Raw genomic sequence first — 18,993 nt, forward strand, 5'->3', positions numbered from 1 at the left:
AAAGGCTTCTCTCTGTGAATGATCAAAAAAGAGTCCAAGACATTGGGTGCACAAATAACCAATCATAGCAGGATGCAATTGTGCTTTGATTGATAATAAAAATTTTGTGGTTCAATTACAGTAAGATAAAAATCCAAGAATTTATTAAAGTGGTATTTACCGTGATCAATTTTTGCCCCTTGAATTTTTAGGCTTATCACATGGAATTTGACGAAAGATTAAAAATGCTGCTTACTGTTTGCAAATATCTGCATTTGTTCTGGAGATATTTAAGTTTAAAAAAATGGGTAAAATATGCAAATGAGAGAACTGATGACATCATACACTCAACTCAATGTTACATCAAGTATTTAAATAGAGCTATCTTGGCCAATTTGCAGAAGAAACCGCTGAAACTTGGTAGGCTAATAGTTCTACATGCAACACACGTATGGCTTTAAAATTTATGTTCCCATGGGAATCCACTCTTATCCAGTCCCCTCCAACCTGATTTCAATATTGTAGTGATTTTCAGCTTGAAAACACAGGCAACGCCATGAACTCGGCCTAACAGATTTAGATGCTGGCTGGATTGTGCAGATGAGGCACCATTGGCACCCAGTATGTTGCCATGGTAAAAAAGAATCAAACATTTTTGACACAAATAGGCTGAGATGTCTTTGTTTATCTTATTTGATCAAAATTTGGTTGAGTTTATGACATCATCACTTGGCTAATTTGCATATTTTAAATTTGAATATCTCTGGAACGAAGAGAGATATATGAAATTAGTAAACAGCATTTTTCTTCTTGTACAGAGTTCTTGTCTATATTTTAAAATGGCTTAGATAGAAAAGACAATTTTCTAAGCCGCAATTTTAACACTAGGAACAGTGGAGCCACTGTTGTACTTCCCAAAGTGAATCTTGAATTTGTACGGAAAAGTTGTGATTTTGTAGGTCTTTAATTTTTTATTCTTTGCCTTTGAAAAGAAGGCAGATAAGTAGTAGGGTATTAGTTAGGGATCTCTAGATGAGTTTTTTTATATAGTGTAGTTAACGTGGTTTGTATTAGTTATAAGTATTAGCATATAATTGAAGGCTTTCGTGCAAAAAGGGCATATATAGCATTTTGGGCCGATTTTTATTTTTTGCAGGATCGAGCCAATTTTTGGCGGACTGACTTGTTTTGACATGAAAAGCATCGTTGCATAATTGTTTTTGTTGATTTGCACTTCGTTTTGGAGAAACGACATATATGAAAAAAAACTCAGTTTTCCGAGCGGCATCGAATTACCTAATTAATGTGAATGTGACAGCACTTTGATCAAAAACATAAAGCAGCATAATGGACAATGAAGTCTAAGTTTGATGTGCTGCTAAATGATCCAGAAGACAGTTTTGAAGCAGGCGTCACATTTTGCCAAATCCTCATCATCTCACACTGACACAAATCAATAAGCTGGATCTGTTTATGTCAGAAGCATTGGAACATAAAAAGAGGTGCTTTAAAGGCTAAACAAACTATGTTCACAACCTATTAAAATGTTGTTACATTGTGTTAGATTTACTGTGTTAACAATGGTCATATTTTTTGTATCAACAGGAGACTCCATTGGAAAACTTGAATTATGCCTTTGATGTTGCTGAGAAACATTTGGACATTCCAAGAATGCTTGATGCAGAAGGTTAGTTGGGGTGCTGGATTTCTGCTGTTATGTGGTCATTCAAATCTTAGAGAGATGTCTGAATCAAATAGCTTGTGACATCAACACACTTTTTATAATGACTTGTAAATTTATTGCATGCTTACTGGCTAATTGTCAGGTTCAGTAAGTATACAGATACGGTATAGAGCATAAAAGGAGGTATGCTGCATAAATGAAGTAGTTTCACAAAAAAGCCATTGAAAGCAAACTTTTAACAAGGAAGACATAACAGAGTTTTGAGAACAGCTGTGGACAAATCTAAGGTTTCTGTCAGTCTCTGGTAAGGTTTTTGTCAGTCTCTCTTAAGGGTTCTGATAGTCTTAGAGGAGCTCTGTCACGGTATTTTGAGTTATTTTGGCCACATACAAAATTACCTTTAAACAGTAGGAAACCTGAAAATAACAGTTTAATAAGATAGAAAAACACCAAAGACATGATAATGATAAACCATAAAGGAACAAAGATGGCTAAGGATGGAGTAGATTGACATGAATTACAAACGACGAATTTGAAAAATTGAGGCTAAACTTTTCAATATGCGCAAACCGTGACTGAGCTCCTTTAATAACAGACTGAACAGCTTAAAATGGTGATGTCGACAATCACATGCATGGCTGAAAATCATCAACTTACAAACTCACAGAATTGACTGGGACTCTGCTCATGCTTAACCTACCATAACAACTATTTTCCATGTCTGTCTATAGAAAGCTGGTACACCAACTTAGAACAAACACCTCCTAACAGTTTCAACTTTTTCAGTCATCAACAAACGCATGATGGGGTTCTCATTGAGTACCAACCACTGGCTAAAGAAACTGGCTACTTTGATTTCTGAGCCATCTACTCTTTGGGAATTGATAAAATATGTGTGTAAAGATGTAAAGAATGACGAAAATGTATAACAATTACTGCCACCAAAAAAATAAGGAGATAATTTTCTTCAAAGCTATTTTTGCACTCCATATTGAAATTTAGCATTACATTTTCTCACTGGTTTAGCTCTCTTTCAATCATGCGCCCAAACCCAGCATGCATCTGGCTTCTGTACAGATTTGATTTATTTGTGCTGCAAACTTTGAAAGTGATCTTAAGGGCAACAAAGAGACTGATGCTGCAGCAAAGAATAATGATGGGTTTTGTGAAAAATAAAAAACAACCTGACAGAGAGGGAGTGCTTGAATAATCAGTGGTGGACATGAATGTGGAATCATTGATCGACATGAGGGTGGATGTACTAGTTTGCTGGAGTGACCAAATATTTACTTGTCAGCCCTGGGTTTTTACTATCCATTCTGAAGTTTTTTCACTTTAAGATATCAGATAACTCAGATCAACACACACATGAATGACAAAAATGGTTTTTGTTGGCTAATGATTATACTGCCAGTGTTATACCAGTCTGAAATAACTTATTTTAAACATAATTTAGGGACAACAGAGGTTTTTTGGAACATAACTGAACCTTTACTGTCCTTGCCTCAGGACAGTTGAGGCTGTAGCTAGAGAGGGGACATTGGGTCAGGGTGTGGTGTATGTTTTTATTTACACTGTAGGATAAAAAAATTGAAAAAAAAAGTGTTTTTTCAGTAACCCCTTAAAATTCTTGGGGTTTTGACCATTTTCAAAATTGATTTTTTTGAGGAAATATCTCCTAGAGAATGCTCTTGAATCAGTGCCAGCCCTCTACTCCCTGAATTAGTGAGAACCTTGGGACAATGTTAAAGCAGCGAACTCCCTCAAATAAACACTGAACATTATAAAAATAGTATTATCTAAGTATTTAGATTATGTTTTACATATTTTACTTATAAATTAGCAATTACAATTTCTTACCATTTTATCAATTTTGCCCTTTTTAAACTTGTTGCTGTGAAGAAAGCACAGTCAGCAAGCAGCAGTTAGTTAATCAGAATGTACAAGAAATCTATGACCAGAATGCACAGCACAGGGAACAGAATGCACTGTGTGGCAACCAGAATGCACTGCATAGCGAACAGATGCATTGCGTTCTGGTGGTGCCTTGCTTTGAGGTAAACAGACAAAACACGAAGAGCAAACTGTTGTCAGCTTTCTTTTCATTGATCTCTGAAATTCAGGATGTTCAGGACCTTTGGCCAGTGGGAATCTTTTTGTTGTGCATGATCACAACTTGAGCTGTGAATGCTACGACAGCAAATAGATTGATAAACTCAAGTTCAAAGTTGTAAACCAGTTTCACTATAAGCCTGAAAGTGTGTTTTCTGATAGTATTGTAGTTTTATGGATACTTGGGCAGTAGCTGCCATGTGCTTCTTGCACCTCAAACAACTTAGATTGTAAGACTTGTGTGCCATGACAGGAAATAGATTGATAAACTGTTAAATTAACTGTTAACAAGTAACACTGTTAGCCTAACTAAAAGTGCGTTTCCTGATGCTTTTGTTGTCTTTTTCTTGGGCAGCTGGCAGCCATGCAGCTTTGACAAGTTTTCATGTATTGGCACTGAAATTCTACAAGCATTTTGAAAACATAAATTGTACCAGCTTTCACGCATTTGTACATGCATTTTGAGAACTTGAATCATAAATATTTTAGATCTTGCATCGTGATATGGTCTAAAATTTTACTCCACTTATGTGTCCAGCAGCTGACCAGAGGTGAGAAACGTTGTTCAGCATGATGGCAACAGCCTTGACAGGCCTTTATGTATTCGTACTAAATTCTACAAGCATTTTGAGAACTTAAATTGTACAGGCTTAGAAAACAATGTCCTGCACTAAGATCGCATGCACTTCGGGATGGACATGAGATGGCGGGGCGACGCTTTTAATGAGTTTCATATACATTCTGAATGCGAATAAAATGAATTACTCTACTTGTCGAGAATTAGAACAGAAAAAAAAAATTATTAAATGAATTTTGATAGGCAAGGCTGAAGATGTCCATAGCAAATGGTTTTTAGGTTCTGTTATTTCCGAATCACGGTAACAACACGGTATCGGACACGATCATTACCATGAAATCCTAGGGCTTGGACATACTTCAAACAGAACAGTTGTTAATTTGACAAAAAATAGATGGATTAAAACTTACTGGAACCGACCAATGACTGTTAATGATAAACTTTACACAAGTCGCACAGCCAATGCTGTCATGCTAAACTGGCCAATCAGTTACAGTGGATCCAGACTGTAACACCATAAATGATAAAGTGGTGCACACTTTTCACTTGACTCTGACATTGACTTCCTCTCATGTTGTCAAAATGTCAGTCATCAACAACAGTTCTTTTCAGAGCTAACTCACTCAAACAATCACACTAGACAAGCTATAATTTTCATATAGGTTTGTGAAAATATGTCTTATTTAGGGATTAGCAGACTCAATTGACTGTGTGTTGTTTTCATTTTTGACAGACATGGTGAACACTGCCAAGCCTGATGAAAGAGCTGTTATGACTTACGTGTCTTCTTACTATCATGCATTTACAAGCTCACAAAAGGTTATCTGAATGAAACCATTTACATTTGATGTTGTTTATGCCTTCACTGCCTTTTAAGAAGGGCAGGCCAGCTACCAACTGGCATTAGTAACCATTGCATAGGTCGTGAATGGTCTATTATTGTTTGGTATTTATTTCAAAATTGAACAAGTACGAGGCGGATTTGGAAGTACAAGCATGATTTCTCCCTGAATTGTACATCCCGAGGTTCATATGTAGATCAAATTTTGAAATTAAAAATGTCTTTGGGGAGTTTTTTTGAGCAAAAAAGTCAGTAGCGCTTTCCATAAATTTAAAAAAAACTGTAGGAAACATTTAGAAGGAAACCATTAAAGTGCACGCAATTGATGTGTGAATCACGCGGGTATCCAATTACAAGTCGTGTGATTAACTGCATTGTAATTGTAGTTCATTGCACAAAGTCTGAATGTAGAGTTGTTTAAAGGAAGTCAGAAAAAGTTTGTTTTTACTGAAATGTGAACTGAAGATCTAAGTGTAGTGAGAATGTGTTTATTGGTGACTGTTTGAAGTACTGTTTTCCACTTCCAGTTATGATTTTTTTATTATTTTGTAGGCTGACACTGCAGCCAAGCGTATTGGCAAGGTACTAACAATCAACAGAGACAATGAGAAGATGATGGAGGACTATGAAAAAATGGCCAGTGATGTAGGTGTCCTTAGCTGGGTACCCTTAGGCATTCACTTTGAAGTAATACATGTACTTTGCATGATTGAGTGACACACTGAAAACACCAACCCTTGTTTGTGAGAAATTTTCTCAAACCGTAGATGTGTTTGTGTTGTTTTCACATCGGTATTCTTTTCATTTTTGCTGCTGTCAGAATTTTTTCATGATGACATTTTCATTTTCAAACTGAGGCTTGGTGGTGATTTTGGTGGTCTGAGGTCATCATGCATAAGGGCTATTGTTGTTTAAGTGAATCTAAACTCCTTAACTTTTCTTTGCCATTTTTTGGTTACCAAGCAAAAGACACTCTCACTGGTTGAACTGTACATGTATATGACATATTTTGTCTATTTGCTGGATGGAATCTTCATGATAATTGTGATATGGAAATCACATGTTTGGACAAATTTCACTCCTTTTTAGTGCAGAGTGCACTATTGGGATGGTTTAGGGGGCTGCTGTTTGCTAAGGCACTAATGCCATTAGGTGTGAACTTTAATGTTTGTTTAATTAATTAATTTCAATTAATCAATTAGCCTTATGGGAAGGGGGGCTGGGTGCGGTAGGTACCTGAGTGCATTACGCAAAACGTGTCATACTTACGTTGCTTTCTTCGATAACACGACAAAAATATATATATGGTTTTGCAAATCTCATGCTATCCTTGTGGTGCTATTCTCTCAAGGACAAAAGCAATTTGTTCCAAACGCATGCGCAGATTAGATAGCGTCAAAGTTGACTCTATGTTAGGTGAAAGATATATTTCATAACATATAAGATGCATGCGTTCTAGCATTGCTAGTGTGATAAACTTTGTTCTCGAGTTCAGATGCAAGGTTTTTTTATTTTTTGTAATGAGTGGTATCACACTCTTGTTTTGGCTGGGGATAGCAGTTATATTTCAGGTAACGTCAGTTCCCCTTTTTTAGTGCAAAGAACATTACTGTGACTGCGTATCTTCTGGAATCTTCCCTAGCTCAATTCAAGAAATGTCATCTGCTGTTTTATAACTACTGTGTGTTTGCCAGGGTTGCCATATTGCTTCTCCTTAGCAGCTTGTTTGTTTCCTCTTCTATGAAAGAGGTCCCAAAGATCATATTCAGCCGAAACTTTCCTGCATTAGTTACATATAAAACTAGTAAATTTGTGACAAAAGAACTTTGTTATTATTGCTGCAGACTCCGTGGCACTTACTGAAACCTCCAATTAATTTCATCAGCCGATGAGGCGACTTGCTCACCAATGTGGGAAATAATTTCAGTCAAGTAAAGATCTCTACCTTCAATACTTCTCGTTGAAATGCTCCTCAGTTGTATTACTCAATAGCATTGTGTATTAGTTTGATGTGGTTTTATTGTTTACACCAGCTCGTCTGACAACAGAATTGGAATGACTCGACGTGACTCAACGTGACTATTTGATGATTAGATTAGTTCTTGTTTATCAGTGAAATGAAAATTTACGTTTTGAATAAAACAAAATCGTTCCTATTCGACTTTTCAGGGGATATTTAACTTTTATATTTTTATTATCTCCAGCAGTAAGTTAAAAAAAATACACATCTTTCTTATATTTTCATGGAAACAAAGGTATCTTGTTGCATACATTGGCAAGGAAAACAAAAGTATCAAATTACAAACGGCGTGAAAATGAATGAAACTCAAGATAAAATACCACAATAAATTTAAAACTGTCCTGACAAACGGTAATTGTAAGTTATTTTTGGGCAAAACACAAACATGAAACATACGCACGGCTAAGATTATGTCTTGTCAAGTTTTTGTCCGCTCATAGTGTGCAAAGGGGAAAAGGCCTAGTTGACTACCAAGGTAGAGAACAGCAGGGGTGAGGACCTGTGTGACTACTGCATCAGAGCCGTAAATTACACTCTGCACCATCTGAGATTGTCTTACTAGTTTTCACTTCCTTTTCACATTTTAGGAAATCTGCTGACTAGTGCATAAAGCAATAATTGCAGCCATTTGTGCTCTAAAGTTGATATCAAAGTTATTGAGGTGGAGGAGATATGATTTATTCACCAAGTAACTTTGTTTTAGTGGTAGTGTTTATTATTTATGGGTTGTTTAGACTGCCAACAGTTTTTGTTTTTAACATAGAGCTTACTATAGTTAACCAGTGCAATGGAAGCTGAATTGCAGCACTGTACACAAGTCCAACAAGTTGATTCATCCATTGAAAAGAGAGAACAGAATTTTGCCCCCACAGGGATTCTAACACAAGACCTCTTGACTGCAAAGTCATAGGAATCCGGTTGTGCAACTTCAACACAAACATTAAAAATTTTGGAGGAAGAAATAAACATATTTTTTGTTAAAATTTTACCTGCTTTTACCTGTAAAAAAAAAAACACAAAACAGCATATAGAACAAAGCTACCCAGCAGCATTGCACTTACATACTACTAGTTAACAACTTCTTTTGGTTCATTTGTTTTCAGCTCCTTGATTGGATCAACAAAACTTTGCCCTGGCTCAAAGACAGAAACAGTGATGGCACATTGGATGATATGCAGGTATGAAAGAGTAGTAATAAAGGCTGTATATCAGCTTTGAAGATATCCTCATGACAGTTACTAAGGTCCAACTTTGCATTTATTTAGGACATTCGTGTGAAAATGTTGTAATTTAGAGTTTTTGCAAACTTTTACTGTGGTTAGATAATGAGTTATTTGTGTCACAAATGCAAAAAATGGGTGTCACTGACTTTCTTTCAGAAATATACAGTGTGCAAAAATGAGCTGGTTTTGAAAAATTAGTGAAGGCAACTCAATTTTATTTGCAGGGTTTTTAGTTAACATATTGAAGATAATTCAATAAAGGAAAACCATCCTTGTCTGAACAACTCAATAGGTGTCAGTTTCTTATAGCAAGGGCTTCCCAGGCTAAAATGCCCTATCTGCCCAAAGAGAGATTACTTTTTTCAAGTTTTTTTTTTGGACTTTTTGACACTTTTTTTTTCTATTTGTAGAAAAAGCTTGATGCCCTTCGAGTGTACCGAAGAAGTGAAAAGCCTCCCAGAGTGGAAGAGAAAGGCATGTTGGAGACAAATTTTAACACGTTGCAGACCAAGCTTCGACTTGGAAATCGACCTGCTTACCTCCCAACAGAGGGCAAAATGATTAGTGTTAGTACCTTTCAATCAGTGACATTATGTTGTTCCATGAAATATCCATACCCTCCTGACAGAGTGCTCTTTTAGGTTTAATTTCCTTCCCCCCACCCCCAATCCTTCTGGAAATTCCAATTTAAGTTCATCTTTTCCGTTAAAAGTTCAGGGTGTTGAGACCCCCCACCAGGAATGTCTGATGACTTTTCCTTGGGGTGGGGGGGGGGGAGGGGAGGGGGGGGGAATGGATATTTACTGCAGCCACACATTAAGAGTATCTCATAACACAATTATAACTAATCAGTATAATGGTGTAAACGTAAGTTTATCTTAATACTTGTTTCTAGACAGTGTTGACTAATGATTGGCTTTAACTGTAATGAGAGTGATTCTTCACTTGCCTTCCATTGAACCCATGTTCACTGAGTGCTGACTGCAATTGAAGCTCCTGTGAGAAGCCACCCTCTATAAGCCAAATACATATCTGTAACTGGTCACTTACACCACTAACACTTAACACTGTTAACATGAAAACAAACACTATAATCTTGATTCACAACTAATCAGATGTGGTACCACCCAAAATTTTTACCCATTTGGACACTACAAAACCTTGTCTTTGTTCAACTATTCTGCTGCAAGTCTGCCATGGTGAGATAAATTCCTTGGTCTCATCTTGCACATACATGATCAAACTCTGCAGCTAACAAGATGTGGTAACAGGTAACAAGTCTAATCAATTAGTACTGTCAGACAGTTGAATAACGATATTTCTCGACGTTTTAAAAGAACACTTTGCAATTTTCTGGTAGAGCATAGACAAGTTAACTGTTGAAATAGAAGTAAATAAAGCGCTTGCAACTCAGTACCTCAATTTGTGAACTCTTAGTTGATGCTGAAGCTCAGAGATAAATTTGCAACAGAATGTATTTAGACAATATCAATGGTCTTTTCAAACTTTAATGCAGCATGCCACATCATTTCTGAGGTGAGAGTGTGGTATCAATCTGCGAATGGCAAGAGTAATAAGTCATTATGAGCTATAAATCATTATAACTAACGTTAGTGTGAAATTCAGTTTGGGCAAATGGAGTGTTTCCTTTCGATGTTTGTTTATGAGTGTTCAGGAACAAGAGAAAAGTCTTGATTAATTATTATACCTCACAAAAGTGTCCATGGTCACCTATGTGAATGTACACAAACAGAGTTTGTATGGGAGTGGAAAAGAATACCAGCAGGAGCTGGCATTCAGCTGTATTTCACAATGGTGCTACTTGTTTAAGATGTTTGTATTCCTTGTCTGACATGTGGTTATTTTCGCACAGGACATCAACAGAGCCTGGGGAAACTTAGAAGGTGCAGAAAAAGATTTTGAAGACTGGTTGCTGAAGGAAATGAGAAGGTGAGATCTGATATTGATTATTGAGTGTCATTGTCAGAGAAAACCGGGCAGTACTAAAACAGTGAGGTCGGCCGTTTACCTTCATCTTTTCACTGTACAAAAGCTATCTGAAAAGATTAACAACCATGACATTTGCCAAGGTAGGCGTTCGTTTTTCTTCGAGATATCACCACATCATGATTTTGGGCTCTCAAGCAGTCAAAAATGGCCGAAATTTCGGGCAATTTTAGGTGAGCCTAAAAGATACTTTGTACAAATTCCAGAAACTCTTATTTTCGTGGAATAATATTTGTCCCTTTATTAGTTGACTGAGATATATTTGAGGTCTTTCTCTTTAATTGGATGGTTTTTACGAGGTGCCAAATATCACTGCGAAATCAGTTATGAGAGTGACTCAAATTTTAGCCATTTTCAGCGAGTTTTTTTTTTTAAAGTGTGGCAGTTTATTTCCACAGAAAAACAATTTTGTGATAGTCTCTTGCACTGTTATCAATATCCAGTTGAGTTAAAATTGGTATCTACAAGCAAGTCGGAGTAATTGATCTCGCAAAGTTCAAAAAAATCATTAGTCAGAAATATTTCCCGCCAAATATTTAGCGAAGAATATTACCTTATTTTGACTTTCTGCGATTTTTATCCATGATTTACTGAAAGATCTGCAAAAAATAGTTAGCTGGACTGCAGAAGAGAATTTTTAAGCTGTGACATCGTTGTTAACCTAAGTAAACATTTGAAACTCGCCAAATCCTTACCACTGCCTGTGCTAAATTTTCCCGCGAAAATCTATTTTTAACGTCACGCTGCATGGAAAAAAAAAAGTGAATCCTCGGTATGATGGTCTTTTTTGCTGTCGTGTAGAACAAACTGCAAGTTAATAGTGAGCGAACCTTTACCCTAATTTTGGGACTTCTGCAAACCCCTTGTTTACATCTATTTCTCGTTTTCGAAAGGCGTGGCGCATTACAGATTTTGAAATGTCGATCTTACTTAAAGGTTTCTCCTTGTTTTTGAAAACATTAACTGTTCTTTTGGATCAGAAAAATCGCCTAGCATTGCGGGTGGCGGGTCAGCGTGCAAACAAGAGGGTCAAGGAAAGACCTTAGAGGTGGTGTCTATTTGGCACAGCCAAATGTAAACAATGAGGAAATACAGGTTACGACAAAACTTCGCTGCTATCCAGCCTACAAAATGATCATAAAGGACAGGCGACTGGAATAAACATCTCAATACATGTAATCGTTGCTAGGTCAGGATTCCCAGCGGAAATCTTCCTTGCCTTCATTGTTGTCGTTTGTACTGTCGCAAGTTTGTACGCCGTCTTGTTTTCCGCTTCATTTCCTTCCTCTATTACCTCGTGCACGTAATTGGCACCGCAGGTTACTTGGACACCGTGTTGTTTTCCGCTCTGAAATGTTTACTTTCAACAAAAGTAATTTAATGTTGCTCTTGTCAAGATCACCCCAAAATCTCCTCAGTGCAACGAAATTACATCCAAATTAGCATTGATAATTTCTTGTCAATTTTACTGCTATTTAAAGTTTGTAGAGAACGAGATTGCATGTTTGTGATCCATGATCGTAAATTGAATTACATTTTGCACGCAACAGAGTTGCTCTGAAGATAAATTGAGATAGTTTTGAGGTGGTTTATGAAAAAAAATCTTACGGAGGCATTTTCATTAACCCGGCCAAAATGTAGTTGTATCCATGTTAAGAGAAATGGGATGGTAACGAAAGAATATCTACAAAAACAAGATGGTTCAAATAATCTGAATGTCAATTATAAAACGAAATAATGAAATGGATTGTTAAAAAAGAAGCGATATTTGTCCAGACAGTAGTGTGTATATCCTTCTTACCCCGTTCAAGGAGGGCGCAGAGGTGGAACTATGAGGCCATGAAGAAGTACCATTGCATAGTGGCAACAGAGAAGGGACTCCCCCACCCCCTCCATCTCACCACCACTCACACGCTGTTTGCAAGAAGGTGGAAGAAAAATCTGCTGTCCTAGACAACATTTCAATTTGATTTAGTTTTCTAAGAACTCATTAAATAAAGTTGTTTTTATTTTGACATTTACATGTAAACCAGCTGAGTGGGTTGCAAGATCGAAAACTCAGACCCGTAAAACTGAGACCCTCGAAAACAAAAACTCAGATCTGAAAAAGTCACTCTCTCTGTGCATCTTGAAAACTCAGACTTGAAAAATATCACGACTTTTTTTCACAGCGTGTTTACTGTGGATTGCTTCAAGACATCTTATTTGCTGTTCGTCCATACAATGTCATAGGCACAATCTGCAGAGAGAGGAAAAAAAAACAGCCCATGGTGGTAGATTCCTCTGCTCGGATCACGAAAATAATACCCAGCATTTGTATGTTTTTTTGGTTGCTTTATAAGTATATATAGTGGAAGGCGCGGTGGCCTCAGGGTTAGTGTGCTCGTCTCCGGATCAAGCGGTCTGGGTTCGAGCCCTGGCCGGGGACATTGTGTTGTGTTCTTGGGCAAGACACTTTACTCTCACAGTGCCTCTCTCCACCCAGGTGTGTAAATGGGTACCGGCGAACCTAATGCTGGGGGTAACCCTGCAATGGACTAGCATCCCATCCAGGGGGGAGTAGAAATGCTCCTAGTCGCTTCATGCTACAGAAACCGGGATAAGCTCCGGCCTGATGGGCCACTTGGCTCACATGCAGACTTATCCTACCTTACAAGTATAAACAAAATTGATGAAATTTATTTTATACTTAAATGCCATTTAAATTCCAAGGTTAGTGACAATGGCTCGAGGTGCATTGCGTGGCAGTTTCGTATATTATATACTACGGATCCTTATGCTTCGATTAATTCTGCTAAATTAAGAAGAGTTTTCCGGGTCTGGGTTTTCGAGACACCTTAAGACACCTTTGAATCAACAAAAAATTATCTCAAGCTTCATAGCAAGTGGTTGTAAGTCAATTCCATTCACAAGGTAATAAAGGAAGGAAACAAAATGGAAAACAAGACGGTGTACAAACCTGCGACAATACAAACGACAATGATAGCAAGAAAGATTTCCGTTGGCAATCCTGCAGACCTAGCAACAATTTCACGTATTGAAATGCTTATTCCAGTTGTCTGTCCTTTTTGATCATTTCGTAGGCCGGATAGCAGTGAAGTTTTGTCATAACCTGTATTTCCTCATTGTTTACATTTGGCTGTGCCAAATAGACACCACCTCTAAGGTCTTTCCTCGACCCTCTTGTTTGCACACTAATAATTGAAGAAAAACTGACCCACCACCAGCAATGCTAGGCGATTTTTCTGATCTGAAAGAACAGTTAATGTTTTCAAAAACAAGGAGGAACGTTTAATATCCACATTTCAAAGTCTTACCTTTGAATCTGTAACGCATCACGCCTTTCGAAAACGAGAAATAAATGTAAACAAGGGGTTTGCAGAAGTCCCAAAATTAAATTTAGGGTAAAGGTTCACTCACGATTAACTTGCAGTTTGTTCTACACAACAGCAAAAAAGACCATCAAACTGAGGATCCACTTTGTCTTTCCATGCAGCGTGACGTTAAAAATAGAATTTTCGCAGGAAAATTTAGCCTAGACGGTAACGATTTGGCGAGTTTAAAATGTTTGCTTTGGTTGACAACGATGTCACAGCTTAAAAATTCTCTTCTGCAGTCCAGCTATTTTTTTGCAGATCTTTCAGTAAATCATGAATAACAATCGCAGAAAGTCGGAATGAGGTGAAATTTTAGCTAAATATTTGGCGGGAAATATTTCTGACTAATGAATTTTTTTGGACTTTGCGAGACCAATTACTCCGACTTGCTTGTAGATACCAATTTTAACTCAACTGGATATTGATAACAGTGCAAGAGACTATCACAAAATTGTTTTTCTGTGGAAATAAACTACCACACTTTTGAGAAACGACTCGCTGAAAATGACTAAAATTCAGGTCACGCTAATTAACGATTCGGCGGTGATATTTGGCACCTTGTAAAAACCGTCGAATTGAAGCGAAAGACCTCAAATATATCTCAGTCAACTAATAAAGGGACAAATATTATCGCACGAAAATAAGAGTTTCTGGAATTTGTGCGAAGTATCTTTTAGGCTCACCTAAAGTTGCCCGAAATTTCGGCCATTTTCAACTGCTTGAGAGCCCAAAATCATGATGTGGTGATATCTTGAAGAAAAATGAACGCCTACCTCGGCAAATGTCATAATTATTAATCTTTTTGGGTAGCTTTTGCACAGTGAAAAGATGAAGGTGAACGGCCGACCTCAATGTTTTGGTACTATCCGGTTTTCTCTGACAATGACACTTAATTCATTACATTTTTCAACCAGTCTATTTGTTACAACCAGAACAAATCCCTATAGCAACATTACAGTATGGATCAAAACCTCATTTCATATGCACTCCAGTTTTTTCTGCCACACTTACAAGCCTGGTTTTGCAAATCTGATGCTATTCAAGTAAAAGTAGTCCATTACTAGTCATACTGCCTACCATCATTTCTCTTTGTGGCTTTTTGGCTATTGCCATTTAAGACCATATTGTCAGGATTGCAAATACATTGTTGGAAGGTACAGACTGCAAAAAATTAAATTTTGGCATTTTCATAAGTGTAAATCTTGTTATTTGTCAGACATCATCAGTCATCTTCTGAAATCTTTGCAAATCATGGGACTTGAAAACTCCCACAAAGAGATTCTTGGAAGTACATTTGACTCTGAAACATTACAATGCAGTGGAGCAGTTTATAAGCCATACAATGAAGACTTGATTTTTACCCACTACCCTGGCCTTAAATCTAAGAGACTCTAGTTTAGTTTATTAATGGTGTTTTCAAATTCTGTTATTTTGCAGGAGTAGACATCTAGTTATATATTTATAAATGAGTTAGATATTTTATATGCATGCCAAATAATCAAGACCAATTCTTTTTGTTTGGTCTTGCTTGCACAGAATGGAACGACTTGATCATTTGGCAGAAAAATTCAAGCACAAATGCAACATTCATGAAGCTTGGACAACTGGCAAAACTGACATGTTAAACAAAGATGATTATGAAAAAGCCACGTTGGCTGATGTTCTGGTAAATAAACAGTTACAAGTCTGTAGTTGTATGTTCTTTAAATGAGATGGAGCAACAGCTTCAGCAGCCATATAACAAATCCTGTTTATTTGGAAGGTGGATACTTTGCACATAGATTTGTATTTATTTATCGCTTGTAAAATAACATTGCTGGCCAGTGTCCTTGAAAAGTCCTTGAATAAGGTACCCGTTTTCTGTGTGAACCCTGTAACAATTTTTTATACTGTTTACTGCATAATAAAAAAGATACTGGCTGGAATAGCCAGGCATGTACTGGTCTAATGTTTGTTGGGTTTTTGTCCTTGTTTTGTAGGCCTTGAAGAAAAAACATGAAGCATTCGAAAGTGATCTAGCAGCTCATCAAGACAGAGTGGAGCAAATTGTGGCAATTGCCCAGGAGCTTAAGTAATATATCAAAGATGAAAAACTGTGTTTGACCACATTTCCAAGCACCGAGAAGAGAGTTGAAAATATGATGCATAGTAGAGTATTTTTGATGATAAATCAGGTGTTTGGAAATGTGTTTAAACACTGTCTTGAGTGTTTGATATATCTTCTCAATCAAAACTAAAATGAAGGAGAAAGTGGAGATTCAAAATCGTAAAAAGCTATGTCAATTATGATCAGATATCCAAACACTGTCATGGTCACGACTTCCTTTGTTTAAACTTGAGGAATTAAATTGAGAAGTAAGAAGAAGTAAGTTTCAAAATCTTGTTCATAGCATTTGAGTCCATGTATGGCCATCAAATACCGTAAATTCCACTGAACTCCAAAATTGTGAACTCAAGCTTCTCTGACTTACAAGATAATGACAAAGCCAACTCATGAGCAAGTGTAATTGTTTTAGCATAACTTGGCAGCTTATATAATAAAACTTATTTATCAATAGTTCTGTTCTTTTCTGTCAGAATGAAAAAATTACTGGCCATGCACTGTGCAGACAATTGGTAGCAGCTCTAAAGATAGCTAATTAGTTTACAAATTTGCCAATATTCAATCAGTAGGTTATGCTTAACAATTCAGTAAAAGACGTAAGCCCATAGTCTGATTGTTATATAGTAAAATCATGATTTCTCAAATCTCAAAGAGAGATAAAAATTGGCACAGGACATCAGGCATTAGAGGTATCATTAGTAGTTTCCAGTTAATACTGTTGAGATATTGTTTTATCAATATTATTAAGTTATTTATTTATTTGAACCAAGTAGGCACAAGGATTTTAAGTTATCAGGGGTTGGACAAATTGGGAGAGTAAATCCATGGAACACAATATAAAATTATGCTTTAAGGATTAAACATGGGCATTTCCTTGATTTTTTTAGTGAACTGGGTTACAGTGATGTTGGTTCTGTCAATGCAAGATGCCAGGTAAATTGTCACATGTTTTTGATGCTATGGGAATGGAAAAGTCAGAGGTGGACCATTTGACTTTTGAGGGAGGGATTTAAAAAAAAATATCCTTGAAGAATACCTGTACCAGAAAAATTCGTGCACATAACCATGTCCCAAGAAAAAAATTTCTCATGCCTGTACCAAATCACCCACAACCCCCCCCCCCCCCCAAAAAAAAAAGGTCAAGTGTTTCACCTCTAATATTATTACAAAATTTAAGTCGGAAGATATCTTGGCGGAATGCTTCCCTGCTTCTTCCATCCTGACTGTTTTATGTACCAGGAACCTGTTTCTCAAAAGCCCCGGAAACTTTTTTGGTCCGAAATGCCATTTTTGGTTGATCGGGATTTATAGACAGAGAGGTGTATACGCCTGAAACTTCTTGTTCGGAATGAACCTCTGTTTATATTAATGTGAATAAAGCAGCTCTGCAATCATAAGGTTTGAGATTTTGCTACAGCTTTCCAGGTGGAAAAACATTTCGGGACCTTTGAGAAACGGGCGCCAGAGCCCTACTCTTGTAAATTGTTAACTAAAAAGAAACAATATTGCTGTAATTTTGACATGATCACATAGTTTGAACAGTGTATAATATACACTGTTTTTTTTAATGGTATACAGAAATTGTTAAACAAATTTTTACTCTGACAAATAAAGCAAGAAATTAAGACCTTTTTAGAAAACATTAATATGCTTTTGAATGTTTCATAAATAATGGATTAATGACATGGGTTAATGTTACAGCTTGCACATGTGCTGAACCTTGAAGCCATTCCTTTTGAAATATATTGAAATTTGACTAACAAAAAGTAACAAATCAAGTCATTGACTTCAGATGCATTCGAGAATATAATGGAAGTAATATTGAAAAGTATTTTGGAATGTTTCTGTCAAATGCTAAAATATATGTGCAACATCTGCACATAGTTAGTAGTGTGATCTGCATGACATTTTCATTATTCCATCCAATTTTTAGACAATCTGTGATGAATGGAAAGATCTTGGGCAGCTAACAGAAGATCGGCGACATAAACTTGAGGTTTGAAAAACAATTTCTTATTTTATTGGTGTATATATGGATACATTTTGAGGAGGTAATAAACTGATTCTGTTTTTTAATTACAGACACGTGAAGTAATATTACAGAAACTGGACTCCTTCCTGTTAGAGTTTGCAAAGAGAGCAGCGGTATGTCTTGTTGCTGTATGATCATTAGAGTGCAAGTAATTGCCGACCAAATTACACTCTTGTCTTGCACCTTACCATTGCATAAAATGATATTCTGCTTGTTTGCAAAAGAAAACAGATAAAGCAAATGCAAAGCAGTTCACTCTTTTCATTGTACTCCTTTCACAAACAGTGGCCTCCTTACTGCCCATTGAAAAAACTCTCCTGCAACCCTGTTCGCCCATCTGCTGGCCAAACAAAAACTGGTCACAAGACCATGTAAGTGGTTCACTCAATGTCATTCCCACATTTCCCCTAATATCACACTGTATACCACATATAATTTTCTCCTTTTCTGCATAGTAATTCAATTTTGTGTGGTCAAGTTAAAAGTCCCTCCCAATAAGCAAGCTTTTGGATAGGAATACAAGTTGCAATAGCTCTTAGAAGATAAGATATTTGTTGTAAAGCAAATTCCCCATAGGGACATTTCACATCTTCAATTGCCAATTGCCAAGTGCTTCTCTTTTGAACAAGCTATTTTGCCTGATAAAGAAATTTATTTTCTTAAGCTGTTCAATAACTGGCTGGAAAGTGCACGGGAAGATTTAATGGATATGTTCAGCGTACATACTGTTGAAGAGATTGTGGTAAGAAATTTGTATTAATTATTACTTTCTTTTGATCACTTTCATGGTGTGCAAGTCATATGAACTGGTATCACAACTAGTATTTTTGTACAAGGGATCAGAGGAGTCACACCGCTCATAGTTCTGGTGCTAAACTCCAGTTTCTTCTAGTGGTAAATCAACTAGAAGCATTGGTAGCTCAGTGGATGGGATGTTAGTTCACTGCAGATAGCCCCTAGAAGTTGGTCAGGTTCTGACCATTTGATGGCACTTGTGCATATTTTAGAATGGAAAGAAGTATTGTGCGAGTAAAGTG

At 36.8% G+C, this 18,993-nt stretch overlaps 1 protein-coding gene across 1 annotated transcript in view; it reads left to right on the plus strand.

Moving 5' to 3' along the window:
• LOC110060050 (alpha-actinin-like) overlaps positions 1-18,993 on the plus strand; it is a 35,145-nt gene that overhangs the window by 5,125 nt on the left and 11,027 nt on the right. Inside the window, exons 6-17 of the mRNA XM_089292704.1 lie at positions 1,585-1,666; positions 5,086-5,171; positions 5,746-5,838; positions 8,317-8,391; positions 8,847-9,002; positions 10,310-10,386; positions 15,357-15,486; positions 15,800-15,891; positions 16,812-16,857; positions 17,858-17,920; positions 18,007-18,069; positions 18,621-18,698. Coding sequence (XP_089148830.1) covers positions 1,585-1,666; positions 5,086-5,171; positions 5,746-5,838; positions 8,317-8,391; positions 8,847-9,002; positions 10,310-10,386; positions 15,357-15,486; positions 15,800-15,891; positions 16,812-16,857; positions 17,858-17,920; positions 18,007-18,069; positions 18,621-18,698 — 1,041 coding nt within the window. The remainder of the gene's footprint in view (positions 1-1,584; positions 1,667-5,085; positions 5,172-5,745; positions 5,839-8,316; positions 8,392-8,846; positions 9,003-10,309; positions 10,387-15,356; positions 15,487-15,799; positions 15,892-16,811; positions 16,858-17,857; positions 17,921-18,006; positions 18,070-18,620; positions 18,699-18,993) is intronic.

The sequence above is a fragment of the Orbicella faveolata genome, unplaced genomic scaffold (genome assembly GCF_042242905.1).
Source record: "Orbicella faveolata isolate gen_17 unplaced genomic scaffold, um_ofav_v1 contig_24, whole genome shotgun sequence".
Lineage (NCBI taxonomy): Eukaryota > Metazoa > Cnidaria > Anthozoa > Scleractinia > Merulinidae > Orbicella > Orbicella faveolata.